The sequence below is a fragment of the Styela clava genome, chromosome 7, assembly GCF_964204865.1.
Source record: "Styela clava chromosome 7, kaStyClav1.hap1.2, whole genome shotgun sequence".
NCBI classification, from domain to species: Eukaryota; Metazoa; Chordata; class Ascidiacea; order Stolidobranchia; family Styelidae; genus Styela; species Styela clava.
The window spans coordinates 18,923,599-18,944,359 of record NC_135256.1 but is presented as its reverse complement, the minus strand read 5'-3'; the positions used below and the strand labels follow the sequence as shown (position 1 = coordinate 18,944,359).

The window sequence follows — 20,761 nt, the reverse complement described above, 5'->3', positions numbered from 1 at the left end:
CTCTGCGTGGAACAATGAATTTGCTTTTGCAGAGATTAATGGAAAACCCAAGAACAGTTGCCGTGCCAAAGCGAGCAAATTTACAACGACACCACGAACAGCTCCACCCAGATTTCAAAATTGCATATCCACCTGGTTGTGATGTTAGGAAAAACAAAATCCGAACGTTGTTAACCAGGTTTTATGCCCAGCAGTCTATGTTTTGCGGTATTATAAAAAAAATGCCGACAATGTTACTGAGGCGTCTTTCAAAATTGCTTAGAATATCGCAAAATGCAAGAAGCCGGCTACAGAAGGTGAGTTTCCTAAGAACACTTTTGCAGACTGTGCGAAATCGCTGTTTTCAGAATTTACCAACAGTGACCAAATCATCAGGCAAATCTCAAAACTGCAGTTGTCTAATTCAACCGTGACCAGAAGAGTAGAAGCTGAAACACGTTGAAAAGTCTGAATACTTCAGTCTAGCACTGGGCAAATCTACTGATTGCAGATACATTGCGCAGTCAATATAATCTGGGTGCGTTTTCTCACAGTGGATACGTTTGCTGAGGAAATGCTGGCTTTGCTATCACTGAATGGGCACGGAGAGAGGTTATTTGTTCTGCAATGATGAACTTTTTTAGACGACCAGATAAAAACATCAACCTGAAAAAACTGGTTTCTGTGACTACTGATGGGGCTCCGTCTATAGTAAGAAAGGAGAAAGGTTTAATTGCTTTTCTCATAAAAGATCCCGAAATGCCAGACTTCCTCTCATATCACTGCATTCTGCATCAAGAGCAATTATGCAGCAAACTGAGAGGTGGAAAACTCAAAATGATAATGGGCTCTGTGACGAAAACAGTCAATTTTAGACTTGCTCACTCATTGAAACACAGACAGTTCCGCTCGCTTGTGGAATGCTTTGAAAGTGCATAATATACTGACTTAGCAATGCATGCGGAAGTGAGGTGGCTCAGTCGGGAAAACGTCCTCGAACGCTTCACGGAGTTGCTATCAGCAGAACGCATATTTTTAAAAGAAATCGTCGTGATTTACCCACGCCCCTGGAAGATGACATCTTTATACAAAACACAGCTTTTCTTACTGATATAACGCGTCACTTGAATTCCCTCAATCTTAAACTTCAAGGAAAAAATGAGGTTCTGCCGACGATGATGAGTGATGTGACTGCATTCGAGGAAAAGCTGAGACTGCGCAACAGCTTGAGGCGGGTAATTTTACACATTTTCCAGTTCTACAGGCACAAGTGTCACAAAAACATGTCTTGTTCTCACCAACCCCTTACTACACCAAAGTCACGGAATTGATAGAGGAGTTTTCATCCCGGTTCGCGGACGTTAAGTTTTTGGGACCAATCGCATTCACAGAGAATCCATTCTCTTGCAACGTTCAGACTACTTCATTGTCACTTACGCTAGGCCAATTCGGAGTTGAAAGGGCTGCGTTTGAGGAGCAACTAATCGAATTGCAGCACAACAATATCATTAAAGAAAAACACAAGGAGGAGAGTATTCAAGCATTCTGGATATCATATGTACCGAAGATGTCATACCCTGCATTACTTTTGTGTGCTCATAAAATTCTAACCTGCTTCGGATCTACTTATTTATGCGAAACCTCTTTTTCTGGCATGAGAAAAATGAAATCAGAAGAGCGCTCTCGTATTACTGACAAAAATTTGGAAAATTACCTACGAGCAACTACGACTGACCAACAACCAGATTTTAAAGTACTCTGAACTCTCATGAGGAATAAAATAATTGTAAAATATTGTTGTTGTTGGATATAATAATATTTTTCCTGTGTTGTCAAATTTTGTCATAGCTCTCGCTTGGGGAGAAATGGCAGCTGCAAACTTACGAATGCTATTCATTAACTATGTTTTAGAATGAATAAAAATAAATACTAGAATCATATTAAGCATTATCGGACTAATAAATGGTATAAATACATGCCATTAATATTCTGCGGCCCGTCGCATCTTTTCTGGTTAAAATGCGGCCCTTTTACTTGTGTAAAGTTGAGTACCCCTGACATAACGTCAACATCCAATATTACTTAGTATGTTCAAAAAAGGGAAATGATTAGATTGGGGAGATGTGTGAATGTAGAGACACTCACAACTTTGCTGAATAAAAAACATAAATTAAATAAGTTTAAATTATGCCATATCACTTTAAATAAACTAATAAAATTGCCTGGTCTAACATCCGTAAACCTTAAAAGGTGTTGATCACATGACTGTATGCTTGTTGATAAGAAATTACATTAGACGGGAATTTCTGCAACTCTGAGTATATTGATTATTATTATTTTAGGTGTATTCTGCTCTGTTGTCATGAATAGTAGTTTACACTGATCGCTGGTTTTTAGGCCAAAATTCGTCAATAACTTCATTCACTCGTCTATTAAACATACAGTGTGATATATCTTCACATAATTGCCATTTGTTCTCATTCCTATTATGTTTTCAGTAGCTAGCTGCCAAATCTCAAAAACCAAACTCAAAAAATGAAACTAATCAATACGAAGTGCTGTCGCATAACGAAATTTTGGGCGGATTTCAGTTATAAGTGTCAGTATGCGATACCGCACACATGTAAACGAAAGTTAGGACAGCATACATTACACAGTTCGTGATTGAATTTGTAGGTCTGGGCTATTTCCGATGCCTCCTGCATTACAACCAACATGCTTCATTCGCTTTATTATTTCTGACTAATGTCATAACCAACGAGCGTTGTATGGTACATGTATATATTTTGCAAGCCTTCTAAGAAAGACTGGCGTCAGTCGTTTTGTCTACATCAATCATATAAAATGAGGCTTTCCTTCAAGCAATATCATAAATAGAAACTAATCGAGAGTGAAAACATAGTGAAAAAATAATCAGTTGATGTGAAACTACAGTGTCAGAGTGCAATAACGGCAGGTAAATAATGAAGGATTAGGCAGTTACAAAAGCCACATATTTGCCATGGAATTGTTTAGGTCAAGCTGCTTACAAAGTCATTTAGTTGCGATCCTATTATAAGCTTAGAGTAGGAATATTTTAACATTTCTTCATATGCCCGTGAGCAGTTTAAATTACGTGGAATCAGGTGTCAAGCGAAATTCATCAAACCTCAAAAATGTAAATTTTGTCATTGACAATGAGGAAGAAATGGTGTTATTCTAGATGCCGGTGTGCATTTTTATATTTCTCGAAATCATGAATGTGAGCAATGGTAAAATTGGAATGCACCATAAATCCTAGAAATGGACTAGCACTGCAAGATAGCCTACAGTTGACCAATAGAATTGCCTATGAATTACCGACAATGGAAGAGTAATAATATGTTTATGGAAATCTCATTTGTATTTACATCATTAAACCATTTCTATCGGTAAATCGAGAAAGAGAATATTAACTTCATCACGGCTTCACGAAGGCATAAATTTAGCATACACTCGTCATTAAAAAGTTAGCCGATTTAAGCGGCTTAATATGTTTCCTAGTAGTATTTCAGGATGCAAACAACAAATACAGTAGAATAGTGATATGAATCATAAATTGACGTTAATCGGTCCGTACCCGGTTATATGCAGCTGCACATAGGCTACTTTACATTTTTTATTGAACCAACGGCATCATTACGAAAACGTGGAGAACTTTTTTAGGTATATTCTGTAAAATTGCGATTTTTTCCAGAATTGCCTAAAATCAGATTAAATTAGACAGAATAAGTTTGTTCTGGAATCTCAAAAAGCACCATGCTAAGGGAGACAAAAAAAAGTATTATCGTGGAAATTAAATGTTGATAAACATACGTTAAAATAGTGACCTTTCTTCCTGATATAGTCTACTTTGACAGTTCTGTAATTTATATCTCAAACAGTAAACATACTTTGATAATCTTAGTTTATAGCGGTCTCAAGACACATTTGTGCCACACTTCCGTCAACTAAAGTGAACGATGTGCGCAAATCTAGCACGAAAGCCTCGGGCAAAGTTTCAATTCCGCATTTAATTTCTGTCTAAACATACTCAAATGGTTATTCAATTCAACTTTGCCCTTTATTTTTGGGATTAGACAACTACTAATAACGAATATTGAACCCTTATGGCCTACATCTACTTTAGGATTTTATTTCCAATCTCACATAAGTTACTGTTTAATTATGAAACATCAATCACTCCATAAAAAGTTAATAAAGTAGCAGAATCCATTTCCTTTCTATGATAAGCGCAGGTTGAGTATGTCTGCATAATGAAACGTGATTTTTTTTAGCTGTTCACCTCGAATTTTACATGGACATGGTGTCAGGAGTCGCAAACATCCAGCAAGATAAACAATTGCGACAGGAATAAGCGTAGCAACGATTGTGCTTCAGGCACCTTCCACCTGATGGAATGTGTAGTTGCGACTATCATCCCAAAAACCAGCCGTGTGACACAAAAGCTAGAACAGATAAAGAACTCCCAACCGAACCTCTGCCACATACTTGCATCAGTAGGCTTTTTCATTTAACAAAGCAAAACAAGTTTACATACATATATAAATTTGTGTGTGACTACAGCTTATGTCGCTACGTCAATACCAAGGGTTCTCAAATTACCTTTAATCATCCCTTTGCAAACATTTAAAGTGAAGCCCGTATACGACGAATGGAGAGAAAGTGGCTTTGTGCGAAGAAGTAATTACAGGGTAGAATGATATCCGCAGACAGAAATTCGACTTAGGGGAAGAATTTTAATTTTGCGAATCACCAAACGAAAAAATAAAGGTTGAGAACCCCTAATGTAATGAAACCAGTATCAAATTTATAAAGAATGATACTTTTCGCTTGTATAATCCAACCCCTTTGCTGGTTAAATTCACCTCACGAGGGGTAAATTCACAACCAGTTGTGAACCCCTGGTCTATATACTAGCCCATTCGTTTAACATAGGCAGTTAACACTGGCAGTTTCTACCCCGCCATGTGACAATAATCAAAGACGTTTTCAATTTTGGGTCATTGTAGTTCCGTTTAAGAAATGAAACAATAAATAACGAAAATATATACGTATAGAACCGAAAAATAGTATTTTTTTCACACCAAAACTGGAAAATATACATGTTCTACTTAAATTGCTTTAATTTGTACGCGAGGAAGTCGGAAAAAAATAAAGATAATGGACATTCTGATCTCTGAAATAGTTGACTGCAGGTTAAAAGTCGTCAAAATTGCATTTCAAATAATTTCAATATATTTTTTTCTACTAATCAAACATATTAAATAAATCAATTGAATCCGTCTGATGACAAAGTGCTATAAAGGCACGCTTTGATGACAAAAAGTCAAAGTGTCAAAAAAGTAGCAGCAGGGCTTTCATAGTAAAACTGATATTAGTTAAGTTTAAATGTTCAGTTGTAGAGCAAAGTCTGTTTTATCATGTGCAACCAAACTTCAAGTAATGTAACAGTGATTTTATTTATTAATCTGGGTTAAAGGAAGTGTATATTCTTGAGACAAATGCTGTTTGACTACACCACCGCTAAACAAAATTATCATATACAACCAATGGCGGATGGAGGCCCATAAGACGTAGGTCGAGAAATCTTGATAAAATAGATAGAAAAATTTATGCTCTGTTAATCTTGGTTTCATACATCCAACTAGGCGACTTTATCAAGAAAAAAATTCAAGAGTATGAAACAAACAAAAAACACCATTTAAGTCAACTTAATGAGAAGTAACATATGCACCAGAAACACAATTTCTTTGTTTCTAGAGATGTAGAATTTCATAGATAAAGACAGTTGATCATTGTTGGCACAGTATCGGCAGAATAGTTTTGCTCGAAGGAGTTCCTAAATAGAAAGAAAGTGCACATAAATGACAACTGAATTAGCAAGTGGAAGACTAAAAATTTCATTGCTTTGTGACATTACCATCAACCAACTTGTGATTAATAAATTCAGTTTCAAATATTGTAGTTAAATCCTGACATGACAGAAATTATAATTTCATTGTGAAAATAGTCAATTTTACCAAAGAAAATTTTCCCAAATCACTAATTTCCTAGTTTTGCCTCCCAATTTCATAGTTCTATTCAAGTTGTAACCAACGCATAGCGAGCATGATGGTTAAACTACCGTACTTATCCCTATACTGTGCTCTGGGAGGTCCCTAATCCTCATGTATACATACAAGATTATGTTTGTCTGAAAAAGTTTCAGGAATATAATGTGCAGTAATGAATCACATAAAATAGGACCTAAATATATTGCCCCACCGTTTGAGAACCACTGTTATAATGTGTGAAGAGGTGCTTATACACAGCCTTGTTGGGAGTGAAGATATGCTAATGCCACATGAAAATGAATACACTGGTAATGAGTCTATGACGAATGGGAAAGAAAGCACTATTGTAGTGAAGAATATTCACTGTTTGACCACGACACATCCAAAACAGTAGTCAAGGATAATAAATGATGAATGGAATCCATTGCAGACAACATGCCTAAAAGGACGCACAAGTGTCATTAAACATGAGAAAACTCACCTGATGAAAATTCTCTAGCAGCACTGCCATGTAATTGAGTAATCGCAAAAAAAAAACTAAAATTCCTCATGATCATGGAAAGGATTCCCACCGAAATGAAATTTAAATCCACCACCTCCGAAAGGATTGAAATGAAAACCATGACCATGATGTCCACCACCGTTTTGTTCTTCTGGATCCAACGGATCGACACCAGAATCAAATTTTCTCCTTTTTTCTAAAAATGTAAAAATTCGAATAAACAATGGACCAGTCTTCAAGAAAAATTTGATCTATGACCAAAAAAATGTAAAAATATCTTACCATAACATTATTATCGAGTATTATCTCTCTCTCCCTAATCTCGACATCATAATGAACAAAAAAATTTGACCAAGACTTTTATTCAAGGTAACAATAACGATAATTAAAAAAAAAGATACATTGAAGCATTGCTTTGGACCTCGTCAGTTATTCGACTTCTCGTATTAATATGTAATGCTTTTTTATATAATTGTTCCAGTATAAAAAAAATTAAGACCCACGCCAAAAATTACGAAGCAAAAAAAAGATGTTTCATCCAACAGATCCGTGCTTAAAAACAATTTTGGGAAACACTTTTTTTATTCATCAGAATTTAGGGTACTCCTGTAGTGTGTGTACCAGGGGAGGGTTAGGCCATAATTTTATTCAGTTTTTTCTTATTTTAGTTCTATCACAAGTTCGCTGTCTGTGTTAGCCAAGTGAATATACCTCTTGCCCATAGGCTTCAGTCCCTTTAAACAACTTGATGTAAAGTAGGCGAACAAAATTAGTTACCTCCATATTGGTACACACACTTCTGGAGAGGCGAATTTAGACCCATATAAAAACAAATACAATATCACCAAACTCAAAAACAGATCTAAAAAGGAAACGCACAAATTATTCATTAAGAGTTTATTACCAATACAAGCACACTTGGAAAAACCACCTGGCTAAACAGTTGAAAAGATAACATATACAAGTCTTTAAGTAACAATATTTTAGGAGTACAATGAACTAGTAATGAGTATAATAGCTTATTTTCGTTAGCAATGTCAGCTTTGAGATGTCGTATTTGGAGCCATGTTATGTCCAACACCTTACCAATGTTATATGAAGTGTAAGAATGGTTTAGAACAAGGATGATAACATCAATTCATATTCTATAAAAAAATACTCAGGGGAAACACACTTCAATGTAACAACAACTTAACATTGGGCAAAGTCACAACTCACAGGTGTCTACTGAATACCAGTGCTGAATCCATAACCAGAGTTGCTCTTTTTATGAAGCGCTGTTTTAAGTGTGGCAACCCACAAAAAAGGAAAATTTACCGAGTGATCAGGTTGAATATCTGGTACTCCCATAGTATATGTACCTGTCTGTGTTAGTCAAGTGAATATACCCTCTGCCCATAGGCTTCAGTCACTTTACACAACTTGATGTAAAGTATGCGAACAAAATTAGTTACCTCCATATTGGTACACATACTTCTGGAGCGCCGAATATTCTCAGTGATAAAGTTTTAGTGCATGGATAAATCGAGGGAAAAATATGCAATCAAAAATCAGGATTGAAAATTTAAAGTTCCTCATGTATATTTGTATACCGAGTTCTTTTATTATTTCTGTCGTTGTAAAACTCATCTTGAGTCTGTCCTAATTGAGCATCCATCAGCCTTTTTGCAATCATTTCCTGCTGTCTCATTATTTCTGCTCTAATATCTTGAGAGCTTGCTTGTCCTGTGTTAGTCTGAAATCGGCGAGCTTGGTCAGCAGTATTCCATTGTTCATTTTGTCCATACTGAGGTTGTGTCCACCTGTCTCTAGCTTGGGCAGTTGACTGTTCTCTATACGAATATTGAGATTTCAAGTCTTCGTAATGTTTACGTGAATTCGCCTCTTGTTTTAGTTCCTCCGGCCCTTTCACACGGACATAATTTCCGTTCTTATCAACGACGTAAGGAATACCGTTTTTATCATGAAAATACGACTTATCTGCCTCTGCATGAACAAAACTACTCTGCCTAGCCCAAGGATTGAGTCTCGGTGCCTCTTTCTTATCTTTCAAGACGTTTTTGTTAATTTCAAGATGTTTGACGTTACCTATCATTCTTAGAGTGCCATCACCCTTAGGGAGGTATATATTACCCTGGGCATCCAAGATTCTTCCAAGATTGTCTTTATAAACCCCTCCAGCTAATATTTTAACTTTTGGCTCAGTGTTTCCACCATCTTGTTCATCGTCATCTGAACTGTCTGCATCAGGTTTCTGTGGTACTGATGGTGATTCAACACGCATGTACCAGTTTCCGTCATTTGCTTTCACAAAAACATTTCCTTCAGAGTCTCTATATGTTTCAGGCTTTTTTCCATTTGTTTCGTCTTCAACTGAAGTGTCATGATCTGTGTCATCAGGGCCTTTACTTACAATCCATCTTCCATATGCATTTTTTTCATACCATCTACCATCTGTACCTTTAGTATAGTGCTTTGATTTATCCTTCTTCGATTTTTTTGCTTTTTTACTTTTGGATTTTTTTGTCTTCTTTTTACTTTTCTTTTTGTTAGTTTTCTTGGATTTACCAGCTGTTTGGGAATGGATTCCCTGGGCATCACTATCCTGTCGCCCTCCTGCGTAATTTCCCATGCGTTCCTGAAACTTGCGCTGTTGTTCTTCAAAATACTGTCTTTTTTGTTCCTGTTGCTTTTGCAATTGTATATTTATATTTCTTCTTCTTTCCTCTTCTAGTTCTCTCCTTCTTCTCAGTTCCTCTTCATATCTCCTTTGTTGTTCTTCTTTTCTTTTTCTCTCTTCCTGCAATTTCCTTTGCTGTTCCTCGTAATATCTTTTCCTTTGTTCCTCCAGTTTTCTCTTCTGCATTTCAATCATTTGTCTTCGTTTTTCTTCTTCCATTGCCCGTTTCCTTCTCATTTCTTCTTCATATTTCTTTTGTTCCTCTTCTTTCCTTCTACGTTCCTCTTCCATTTTTCTTTGTCGTTCCATTTCAGATTTTTTCCTCATTTCTTCCTGCTTTTTAAATTGCTCTTGTTCTTCTCGTCTCAATTTTTCCTCCTTCCTTCTCCTGCTTTCCTGGAGAAATTCTTCATCTTCATCATCGTCTTCTGTTTCAACATCTTTTCTAGTCTTTTTCCCGAATGCTTTCAAAATATCCTCAAATGGTTTTTTGTCAGCTTTCTTCCCTCCAGAATGGAAAAAAAATTTGAAGACGTTGTTTATATCGCCAGGGGATTCTCCACGTTCCCATTGTTCAACGTCGTCACGATCTAATGGGTCGTATCCAGCAAGATAGATTCGGAGTTTGTCTGCAGAAAGAAAAAAACATACATTTCAAGTAACGATCAAAATATAGGAAAACACAAAATTACAACGATAAGCATATAGATGTTACCAATGTAGCATCTATCTCATAAAATGACTGCACTTCCTTTGGAGGTATATATTTTTTACAATGACAATTTTATTTACATCATGAAGTTAAAATAGTGAAGTATTTCTTCTAAGACAAAATGACTACTCATCTAATCCTAGCCTATTTGAGAACTATATAATGAAATAGTATGAAAATATAAAGTGTTACCTTTTTTATCTCCACGTCTACAATCACAACAAAGAAAGGAGTCATCCACAATTTTTGCAATAGAAAAATTGCACACCGCTCTGCTAAAACAATTTGCTCCTACTAAATTAACATCTACTTCCTTGTAGTTTCAACAATCATATGCTTTGAAAAATATAACATATGTATGTACTATATCACTACAAGTCTAGACTACAACCTACAAGTACAACATTTCTGAAGTAAATGCAGAAACTACAAGATGAAGTGGTCTAACTATGCTAGCGGCCCCAGTTGAGTCTTGGGATATACCCCATAGCCAACAACTTGGATAAGCCCAGTATGTGATAAATGTAATAGTGTGGAAAGAGAAGCTAAAAATTTCATGTCTTTCCAGATCTATAGATTATATTTGCACATGAGTAGGTGTAAAGATTTGTTGAGAACAAATTTAATGAAACATGTAAGACAATTACTTTCTGCCATGTTACCCAAAGAAATTCGATTATAATACTGCGCGGGCCACTTAACATGGTATTATGTTCTAGTTTTGCTAAACTGACTACAGGTTAATAAAAAAAAAAATACCCTCACACCAAACTTTCACATGAGAAATTCTCGCTTTTCGATAAAGTCATTATTTTTATCACTTTGGTTTGTACAACTCTGACAGACAGAAAATGATATTTTTTGGCATTTCTGCCAAAACAACATATCTAACAGTACCCTTTAAACATTTAAATGGGTCTGGTCCATCAATTTTCTCTAATTCCACAAGTTTAGTTGGGCTGGGAGGGCATGCATTATACTGTGTTTCCCGTCCATGTGTATTGACACATTTTATATCCGTATAACACTAATATAACAAAACTTCAATAAATTAAAGGACGAATAAACAAAATATTCATTCTACAGAAAAATATGTTTTAGTGAAGCCTATGCTGCTTGATTGCCATTGATTAATTTCATCAAAAATGACTTGAGCAAACACCGCTATTTGGCTATGTCATATCAATTGTTATTTCTGATGAATTTTAGCCTAATGACCTAACAAAAGCTATAAGCCGATTGCTATAACAACTCGTATTTGAATCTACTGGCTGTATTTTTATATAGCTATACTGTTTATACCTGGGATATAAATACAGTATATTGAGTTTTAAACGAATACAAATCTACGGCACTAACCAGGATCAGTTAAAACTTCTTTTGCAGCAGCAAGATCGATAAATTTCGATTCTGCTGATTTTTTCTCTTCTTCTGTTTTAAAATTATCAGGATGCCATTGACGGGCTAAGTTTCTATATGCTTTCTCAATTTCACGTTTCCTTGCATTTCTGGTAAAAAAAAGTTATATTGAAGTCTTAATTGAATTGAACTCATATAGCAAGACTCTGACAGAGTCAAAACGAAGATATCACTGCAATAACTGCTGATTATAACAGAAAATAGTAATTATACATGGTAATTTGATTTCCACATTCTTGCATAGAGTGCACCAAGATTCCTAAACCCTATTTTTAAATTTGAACGTTGTTCGATAAATAAATAACGTGTAACTTTATGGTACACATGCCTCTGAAACTCACTTATTGTATGCACTGTCAAGGGGGTGTCTTATAGATGGTGGGACACCGCTTAGCAGAGGAGTTCCAATGCAAAAAACAAAATACATTGTTACAAGAACACATCAAACCCTTGTTACCTTGAAACTCCCAAAATTTTATAATAATCCCTCTTTTGAGATTGTTTCAATAATTTTTGAGCTTGTTTAATTTTGTCATTTAAACCTGGATAATTTTCATCGATTTGACTCGCCTCTTGTAAAATATCAACGGCTGAAAATAGGAAATTTTATAATTGAGCTTTGAAAAAATATTTTATGAATATTGGTTGAATTTCTTGCCTCGTGATTACCGTAAATGGAATATTTTGGGAAGTTGTTCTCATGAAACAATGATCAATAAAAATCGTTCAAGCTACAAATTTGCTTATGAACGCAGGACTGCTTAGTTAAAGATTTAAGAATTTATACTTTATGGGAGACAAAATTGTGAAATAAAGCCACTTGGTTGTCCGATTTATATTGCCCATATGGTTGTATGAACATTGAATATATAGGAACAATATAGAAAAATGAAACCTCTGAAATTGTGTTCAAAAGGACAACAATATAACTTATAAAGAGATTAAAACGGAGATGCTCTCAGCTTAAACAAAGATAACATGCAAATTGCATTTTTCGTATAGACTAGGGATGGCAAACCACTGACCCGCATGTCACAAAGTGGCCCACCATGTTTTTTCGTTAACCTCCGAAGTCCACAACAGCTAGTTTTTGAGTAATGAAAACTTTGATTTAATATCTATAACTCATCGTCTCCAATTACACAATAAAAACATAATTTCTGTCCTATTTATTACAAAACGTTCGCCATCCTTGATATAGACCGTATATTTAATATAAAGTATATTTAAGTAGCAATAAAGTGAAGCAAACATACCTTCTTGATATTGTGAATTTAATGTATAAGCTTCCGATATTAAAAATATAGCCGGTATATTGTGGCTATCATATTTTAAAACATCTTTACATGCAGCTAAAGCTTCAATAGGTGATGCTTTCTGTAATATAAACAAGAGTTTTTGATACTGATTAATAATGCTTGCATTTCAGGGAAAAGTGGATAAAATATTATTCATTTGTGTATCAATTGTAAGGTGTTTGCCATTTGATATTGTCAGTATATTTTCACAAATATGCACTTTATAATACTATAAAATAAAATGCTCAAGAGTATCCGTAAGAGTATCAAGTTCAAGAGTATCCGTAACAAATGTATAAAAATAATAAAATTTAGGGTCAAAATTTTTTAACCAAACCTCTCAGTACACTAACTTAGAGAATTGTCTAAATATAAATTGTGGAAAAAAATATCACAATACGTTGATTATGGGTAATCTCAGTTACTAAAACTTTCCTATTACAACACTTTTCATTGAGAAAAAAAAGTCGCCTACTTTTACATAACTTTCGCATATTCTGAGTTTTATTTCGAGATTAAATGCTGGAATTCTTGGTTCCTGTTGAAGAGCTTTTGTAAATTTACCAATAGCGTCATCCCATCTAACAAAAAAGATAATTTTGTAGATTAATATAAAATTTTCCACACATTTCAATGCACAGGATAAGTGCTAAAGGGCAGTAATAAAAGCAGTAGTTAAGGACGATTGTTCTGTGCTTTTTTCCATTTCACCTAATTTTCACCAAAAATATTTTCTCTTCATAGGCTTAAACTAAATTCAATAGATACACCGTGAGAAAACAGTCGCACATATATCTAATACAATCTGAACGATATAGTGATAGGAGACCGCCGACTTATCGATCTTGCGCATGTTCCATATTTTACTCGACAATTAGGGCATTGTTAGGCAGTTGGGGGATCCCAAAAAAAACTGCGGTTTCGATTCCTTTGCTCTGACTCCATAGCGACATCGCGTGTTCCATCACTAATTAATTAATAACTCGGTAATTATACGACATAATTTATCCAAAATCAATAGGTTTCTGTTCAGAGATATGATGAATGCACATGCAAAATTTGGAGCAGATTCAATCTCGCTTTCGTGAGATATCGCGTAACATACGAAAGTGTCTAACAGACAAACAGGAAAATACCGAACAACATATTTACCGACCGAGATCGATAAATAATAATCTTTTCATTATATAGAACAACGATAGGCAACCTGCGGCTCTTTATTCACGCAGCTCTGGCTCGTGTGAATCAAGTGGTTGCAGCAGTGTATTGTTAGAAGCAGTAGAAACTCAATAAAAAAGGGAGGCATAAAGCTAATAATGACAAAGGTTGCAGACCCATGATATAGAACATTTAAATTACCAGTAGTATTTCATCTTACATCGCAGGTTGAAATCGGGGGTTCAAATTCTATGGCCACCACCTCACCCACAGTGGTATAAATTGGGTAGGTGCAACAAGGTCTTTCAAAATGATATTACCTATCTTTTTACATAGCAGTGGCTTCATGTTCAGAACAAAAGTCTATAAATACGCCATATGAGCTTATTCAGAGCCTTATATTGAGTAAAAATGAAAAATGAACAAAATCTTAGTCAAGTTTGAGCTATAACTTAACATACCTTTCTTCATTCATAAATTTCCTTCCAGATTCCACAGTTTTGAAAAGTTTTTTTACATTTTTGTAATGAGCATAACATTCTTTATGATCGGGATCAAGTTTGAGACATTCACGAATTTCACTGTTGAATATAAGAATGAAAAAAACTAAACGATACTAAATGAATACTGGAATAAACGAGTAAATAAGTTTAAATTCTCAAAATAAAATCAGTATACTTTGTTGCAGATGAAATATGAATTAGTCAAAATTATAGTTTCTTCGAAGGATTGCGTAGTTCGTCAACGTTTTACTCACAAGATAAAGATGAAAAATCCTATTCTATCATAAGCTCAAGACAATTCTATTAGATTTTGCAACTATTGAGTCATCGTTATTTCTAGTTTAAGAATAATTATAAAAATGAATACAATTTTTCGCATTAGGCCGTCCATCAATCACCATATTCCTATATTAATGAGAGACAGTGAAGCAACTTACTCTAACGATTGTTCAATATCACCAAGACGATAATACAATATACTGATTTTTAAATATCCAGCGGTGTTATCCAATCGTAATGTTGTGGTAGGTTTCAAATCGGAAATTGCACTTCTAAGATCACCGAGCCCTTCATGTGCCATCGCTCTTGTTTCACGAAATTCAGCATTCCATGGACAAGTCTGTAATAAGATGTATTATACTAAATCATAAACTTGACGACATGCCCAAAAGATTGTGGATGAAAAAGATATCAAGGGTGTGTGAATGATAGGAAACTATTCACTAGTGACTATACACAACTGAATTATCAAAAGCAGGATGTATTTTTATTATATGCTTATTTAGCATACTTTTATCTATCAATCTTCATTATACCCTTTGTTATATACCAGTAAAAGGAGAGGAAGTAGGAGAGGAACAAATAAATAAAATTTGGCACTCCAGAAGTGTGTGTACCAATGTGGAGGTAACTAATTTTGTTTCCCTTTTTTACATAAAGTTGTATGAAGGGACTGACCCGTATGGGCAGGGGGGAATATTCACTTGGCTAACACAGACAATCCATGAACTCGTAATAGAACTAGAATAAGAAAAATCGTAATGAAATTATGGCCTAATCCTAACCTGGTACACACACTACGGGTGTCCCTAAAATTCAGCATTCAGCCTGAATGTCTGCAAAACCATTTAAAAATTGAAGAAAATGAATTCTTCATAATTTGAATTTCTATCATAACTAGAATAAACCGACCTCAATAACTTCTTTCATGTAATTGACAACTTGTCGATAATCCTTTGATTGAAATGATTGAGCCGCTTGGTTAATGTTTCTTCTCAGTGGTCGAATTACTTCCACCTTTGCTTTGGCATCTGCATTATCTTCTTGACTTAACTGGAAAGGAAACAAATGGCTAATTAGTTATTGCCAAATGTCCAATTATACGGATATTTTAAAAAGCGGGAATAAGTAACAATTAGTATTTAGTGGATGTAGGTTTATTTACTGCCAGCAATAATCCAAAAGCAGATCATTGCTGATTGGGTAGATAAAAATAACCAATGATATTTATAAGCTACATATGTGAACACATTGTTTTTATTGAAATATGTGGCACGTAATAATATCAGTTGTTAAAATTGAAACGTTCGAAATCGATCAAAGATCAGCTTGGCAAAAGTCAATTACAACCATCTAAACTTCTCATAACAAATTCTTACCCGATAAATCGCAACCTCCACAGTTGAATGTTCTCAGTTGAAGTAGAAAAACACCAAGATAGGCAAAGTCAATGTGTGGAAACAGTAATCTCAAAGGGAGTATAGTATCAATACAGGGTGATCAAACAGAACCCAGGCCATTTGGAACATATTCTATAGAGAACATAACTTTGTGCAAGGCGTACTACTCCTAAATATCTGAATCTTTTAGGTACAATACACAAACGAAAGTTGATGCGATCAAGATTTATTTCCTCATTGGTATAATTAATAAAATTTCTAATTTTTCTGAGAGGTTTTAGTTTTTGTGGTCACGCTGTATGTGACCAGAACATTAAAACAGAAAAAAGACCGATCCTCACCACTGCTTCATAATCAATCTGTGCATCATTAAATCTTCCCATTTTCAAATATAAATTTCCCCTCTGTAATCTGGCTTTTACAAAATTTGGTTGAAGACTGATCACCTGAAATCATAACAACATAATTAAAAATTATATTGCCAAAAAGAAAAAAAATTTCCAACTATGAATCTATTTACATGAAGTCCCTCAGAACCCACTATAAAAGATATTTGATATTTGTAGTGGATTGCCAGTTTTTATCCCAAACTCAAGCTTATCTGTAATTTAGAATGATTCAAAATAAATTCAAAAATCGCAAGTGATAAATCTATTTTTATTATCAATATTTAGTTGGGTAGAGTTAGATAATATAAGCTTTATTTAAACTTTACCTGATCAAGGTCTGGAAGAGCAGTTCTTGACCGTCCCATTGCTAAATACACAGTGGCCCTCATGTAATATGCTTGATAATTATTGGGATCATTATCTGGAATATATAAGATTAGATTATACACAGGTATTTCATGTATTTATATTTGTTTTAATGTTAAATGATTTATGTTTAAATTAAGTATTTCACATATGATATACAATACCAAAAAATAATCTTAGAAGACACAAAACCAAGGGGAAAATTTATGTCCAAAGAAAACTCCGACCCATTTTAAAAACTACTTCAGCTCAGACTCCTGGTCGGTTAAATCTAATCTCTGACTATGGCTCCTAACTCCCTGTTGAAAGGCATTTCATTCTTATCCGCTCTCAAAATTTTAACATCAGTACCCATCATAAGGAACCTGAAATTCCAACTTGAAAAAAAAACTTTGGTTCAGGGCTCTGACTTCAATACTAATAAAAAAGTGCCAAACTTGCAACTCCAGAGACTTGCACAAAACACATAACTACGCTTTTGTATCAAACAATCACATAGCTACTACATACATGCATAGAAAGATAAAACTTTCCAGTCAATACTGTACTTATTGCAATATACAAATATACAGACCTATTGAAGAATGATATTGTGTTAAAGCATCTGCAAGTTGTCCTGCATGAAGTAACTGATTTCCTAATGTTAAATGTTTGTTTCCTTCTGCCTTATTCACTCCTTCGACACCTGTAAAAACAAAAGTTCATTTTTGATGAATAAAATTTTATTGACTTGACGCATAAATTCCATAAGAATTTAGCATATAAAATGCTGAACTGTGAAGTGCTATGTTGGAAACAATAGTATACAAAATTTCTTTTTTTTATTGAATTTCCCTTTTTTGTCAACAAAATCAAAATTAGACTGGAAGTTGTATAAATCCTGAAATCCAGTTATCATGAATATCATACCTTCAAAATGTAGATCAAGTAAAACTAATAATATTGGCATTTGAGAAGCCAATGAATGAACATATTTGAGTAATTTTTCCTTCATCATTCCAACAAAATATCTTCATATACAAATAAGTCTGTAAGTATAAACTTTTATACCGTACCATAAACTTTTAGTCTATAATCTGTGTTAAAGAAACAAACAATTTTAAAAATCATATCTCGGTACCTACCGGTATATCTGTATATAATATAGTCTAGATATACCGGTACCCGCAGTCTACATACTGACAGAGCAAAAAGGGTAAGGCAATAAGAATAGGTACCAGTACCGGTACCGGTACTTCTGCACACACAGACACAAGTTCACAATATACCGGTACGGTACGGTACCGTACCATCGGTCCATCACCGCTGTCTGGCTGTTGACTGTCAGTTAGTAGACTACAATAGACTGACAGAAAAGCTGTTTCAAGGTTTTGTACGAGATAGATCCACTGACTATGGACAAATGATCAGCGCAACCTAATAGTTCACAACACTTCTGCCTAGCAAAAACTACTTCCCGGTTTACCTACCCGTGGGATACTACGATTGGCCAATAGTACGGACATAATAGTAAGGGTTATGAAATGTGATCGGTGAACCATGTCGACCATCGCAGGATTTACGAGCAGTTGAATGTTAACCCATGACCCCAAAATCTTTTTTTCTATATTTCACCATCGCAAAATATTTTAGGCTTACTTTGAGAGTGTTTTTGCAATCTGTTTTTTAAAAAATGATTGAATTGTTTATATATTTTTATATCATACCTTGGTATGATACTGAGTTACGCGAACTCAACAAAGTCAAACAAAAGCTATATAAGAAACTAATAAATAATAAAAACATAGATCTTAAACCACAGTATAGTGAATGTAGGAATCTTTATGTTCGACTGCTCCAAAAAAAGAAATCAAATTATTATATGTCGAAATTTGCCTCTCATAAGGGCAACATTAAAGCAGCGTATAACAATTAATGAACAATCGTTGAAATAATTTTCATCAATAATTTTGCAGTGGTCATCACACAAATCGATAAACGAATCACATAGAGCCCACGGAAAGTTTTGAAATTAATAAAAGTAGCAGCTTTCTAGCAAAATACAATTTTCAGCCAGTGAAAATTCCAAAGCAATTGGTCCATTAGTTTAAGAGAATAGAATTCTTTCATAGAAGAACAAGGAAACAGATAATAAGAACATCAGTAACAAATTGATTCATATATACACATCTGTGACATATTACAAACATTTATAAAAACTAAACTATGTATGCGTTTGATAATAGTAATAATTCTCAAACGCGGGAATTGCTAATAACCTCAAAATGCTAAATTGCTGACTCGCACATATATATTTTATTTCTATTACATCCATTTCCATCGCTGATGCTATATCTGAATGAATACTTATATAGAGCATACGCACATGTGACATGGCCCAATAGCCTTGATGACCTTCATGATGACCTACAAATATATTCACACCAAGCGAAGCAGTACAGTAGGACACAAAACGGCGTCCGATGTCCGCAGAACGTTTAATGACGTCATAGCAAACAAAAACAAATCTCACAGAGCTAACAGAAATATTTAAAATGAATAAAAGTAATAGCCTTCTGGGGAAAAATTTTATCTTCAACCACTGAAAATTTCAAAGCAAATGGTCCAGTATTCGAAGAGAAAAGCGGTTTTTTAATATTTCCACTAGGTGTGATATTCTGTGTCAAATAACAAGAACAACATAATATTGAAACGATCGTTATGTCCACTACGTGTCCAATAATGGTGTGTTTAGGAATCATTATTCTTTTGCCTTCAGATGCATGTTTTATTGATCGCATATATTTTGATGATGCATATTTTCTACACATGCAAATGCGTCTAGAATCATTTTTTTATGATCATTTCATAAATACGGTTGCATCAAACATGTCATCTTGAGGACAAAAATTCAAGATGCATGTTCAACTATTTTTCAATAAATTGATATTTTTGTGTTTTTGCCATGTGCAATTTATTGGAAACAGGCGAGACAGGCAGTATAAAAGGCTATTCTGAATTTTCCTTTTACTGTTAACCTGATAATGTTGTAACACCCACACCATCTACTGTATATAAGGTTTTTTGAGGAGACATGAAATATGTCCTGAATGTATTTGATAAACTAAACTGCTTGAACTTAAAATAATTATTCAACAATGAACAAAATAAAACTAAACAACTGCTTCTAAAACAAAGGACCGCTAAAGTTAGTTAATAAGCAAGCAACAGTCCATAGTTGATTAACTGTTCCTGGCATACTCAGTGGTATTCTGCCTTCAAATAGTTGATATTCTTTAACCCTTCTGATTGCTCTTTCTACATGGACCCTAAGTGAAATGCCACTTCATAGCTACATTCAAGAGCAGACTTATCCTCCGACAGAATCCCGAACTTGGCCAATGTTGCTTTCTTTTCAGATCTAACTTGCTTGTCAGCCAAGAAACCGATGCCAACGTCTTTTAACTGGGCATAAGTTTTTTCACGATGGTTATGTAGTTAGATGGGCGTAATGATCAATTGCTCATGATCTGTCATCTAAATTTACTTCGGTTAGGCCAAAGCCAACATAATTGCCATTCCACTTTTGCATTCGGCTCGGCGGTGTGGCGCATCGTTCTCAGCGTTAGGAATACGCTCGCCATCGCATCTCTGATTGCCTTTTGTGGGTTCGCAGGTTCGGATCCCATGCGGAGATGATCATGTGCGAGAGGATTGCTAGACTCCTCGCCAGTGTTCCCTCTAAGGTGTGCGCGCGCACACAGCTTTCATAGGCTGCGCACACGCATAGATCTACTGCGCACAGACGTATTGCGATGTAATGTAACAATGTTCTCGGTTGGCCGATTGAGAAAGTTTGTTGTTGGCCCACCCATTACCCGGTTAGAACGCCAAAATTTCCTCATTGGTTTTTGCACAAATATTAGTCATTTCCAAAAAAGTGCGCACACACCAAAATTTCTGCGCACACATACTACATATAATTAGAGGGAACATTGCCCCTCGCCGCCGTAGGGTGGTTCA

General features: G+C 34.9%; 1 protein-coding gene across 2 annotated transcripts; it reads right to left on the bottom strand.

Annotated features, from left to right (window-relative positions):
* Positions 1–5,463: 5,463 nt before the first annotated feature.
* Positions 5,464–17,831, bottom strand: LOC120328020 (uncharacterized). Of its 2 annotated transcripts, XR_013477215.1 has the most exons (13): positions 17,669–17,831; positions 17,334–17,444; positions 16,720–16,814; positions 16,346–16,450; positions 15,517–15,657; positions 14,763–14,944; positions 14,284–14,403; positions 13,140–13,245; positions 12,623–12,743; positions 11,824–11,956; positions 11,307–11,455; positions 6,535–6,751; positions 5,464–5,839 (listed from the first exon to the last, which is right to left on the bottom strand). XR_013477215.1 is itself a non-coding variant. In XM_078114181.1 (12 exons), exons 1-12 carry the CDS (start codon positions 17,754–17,756, stop codon positions 8,120–8,122), a joined length of 3,096 nt encoding a protein of 1,031 aa, XP_077970307.1. In that variant the 5' UTR covers positions 17,757–17,831; the 3' UTR covers positions 6,769–8,119. The 2 variants fall into 2 exon arrangements, 1 of the variants encoding a protein (XP_077970307.1); XM_078114181.1 differs by lacking the exons at positions 5,464–5,839; positions 6,535–6,751 and adding an exon at positions 6,769–9,864.
* Between the last annotated feature and the right edge of the window lie 2,930 nt (positions 17,832–20,761).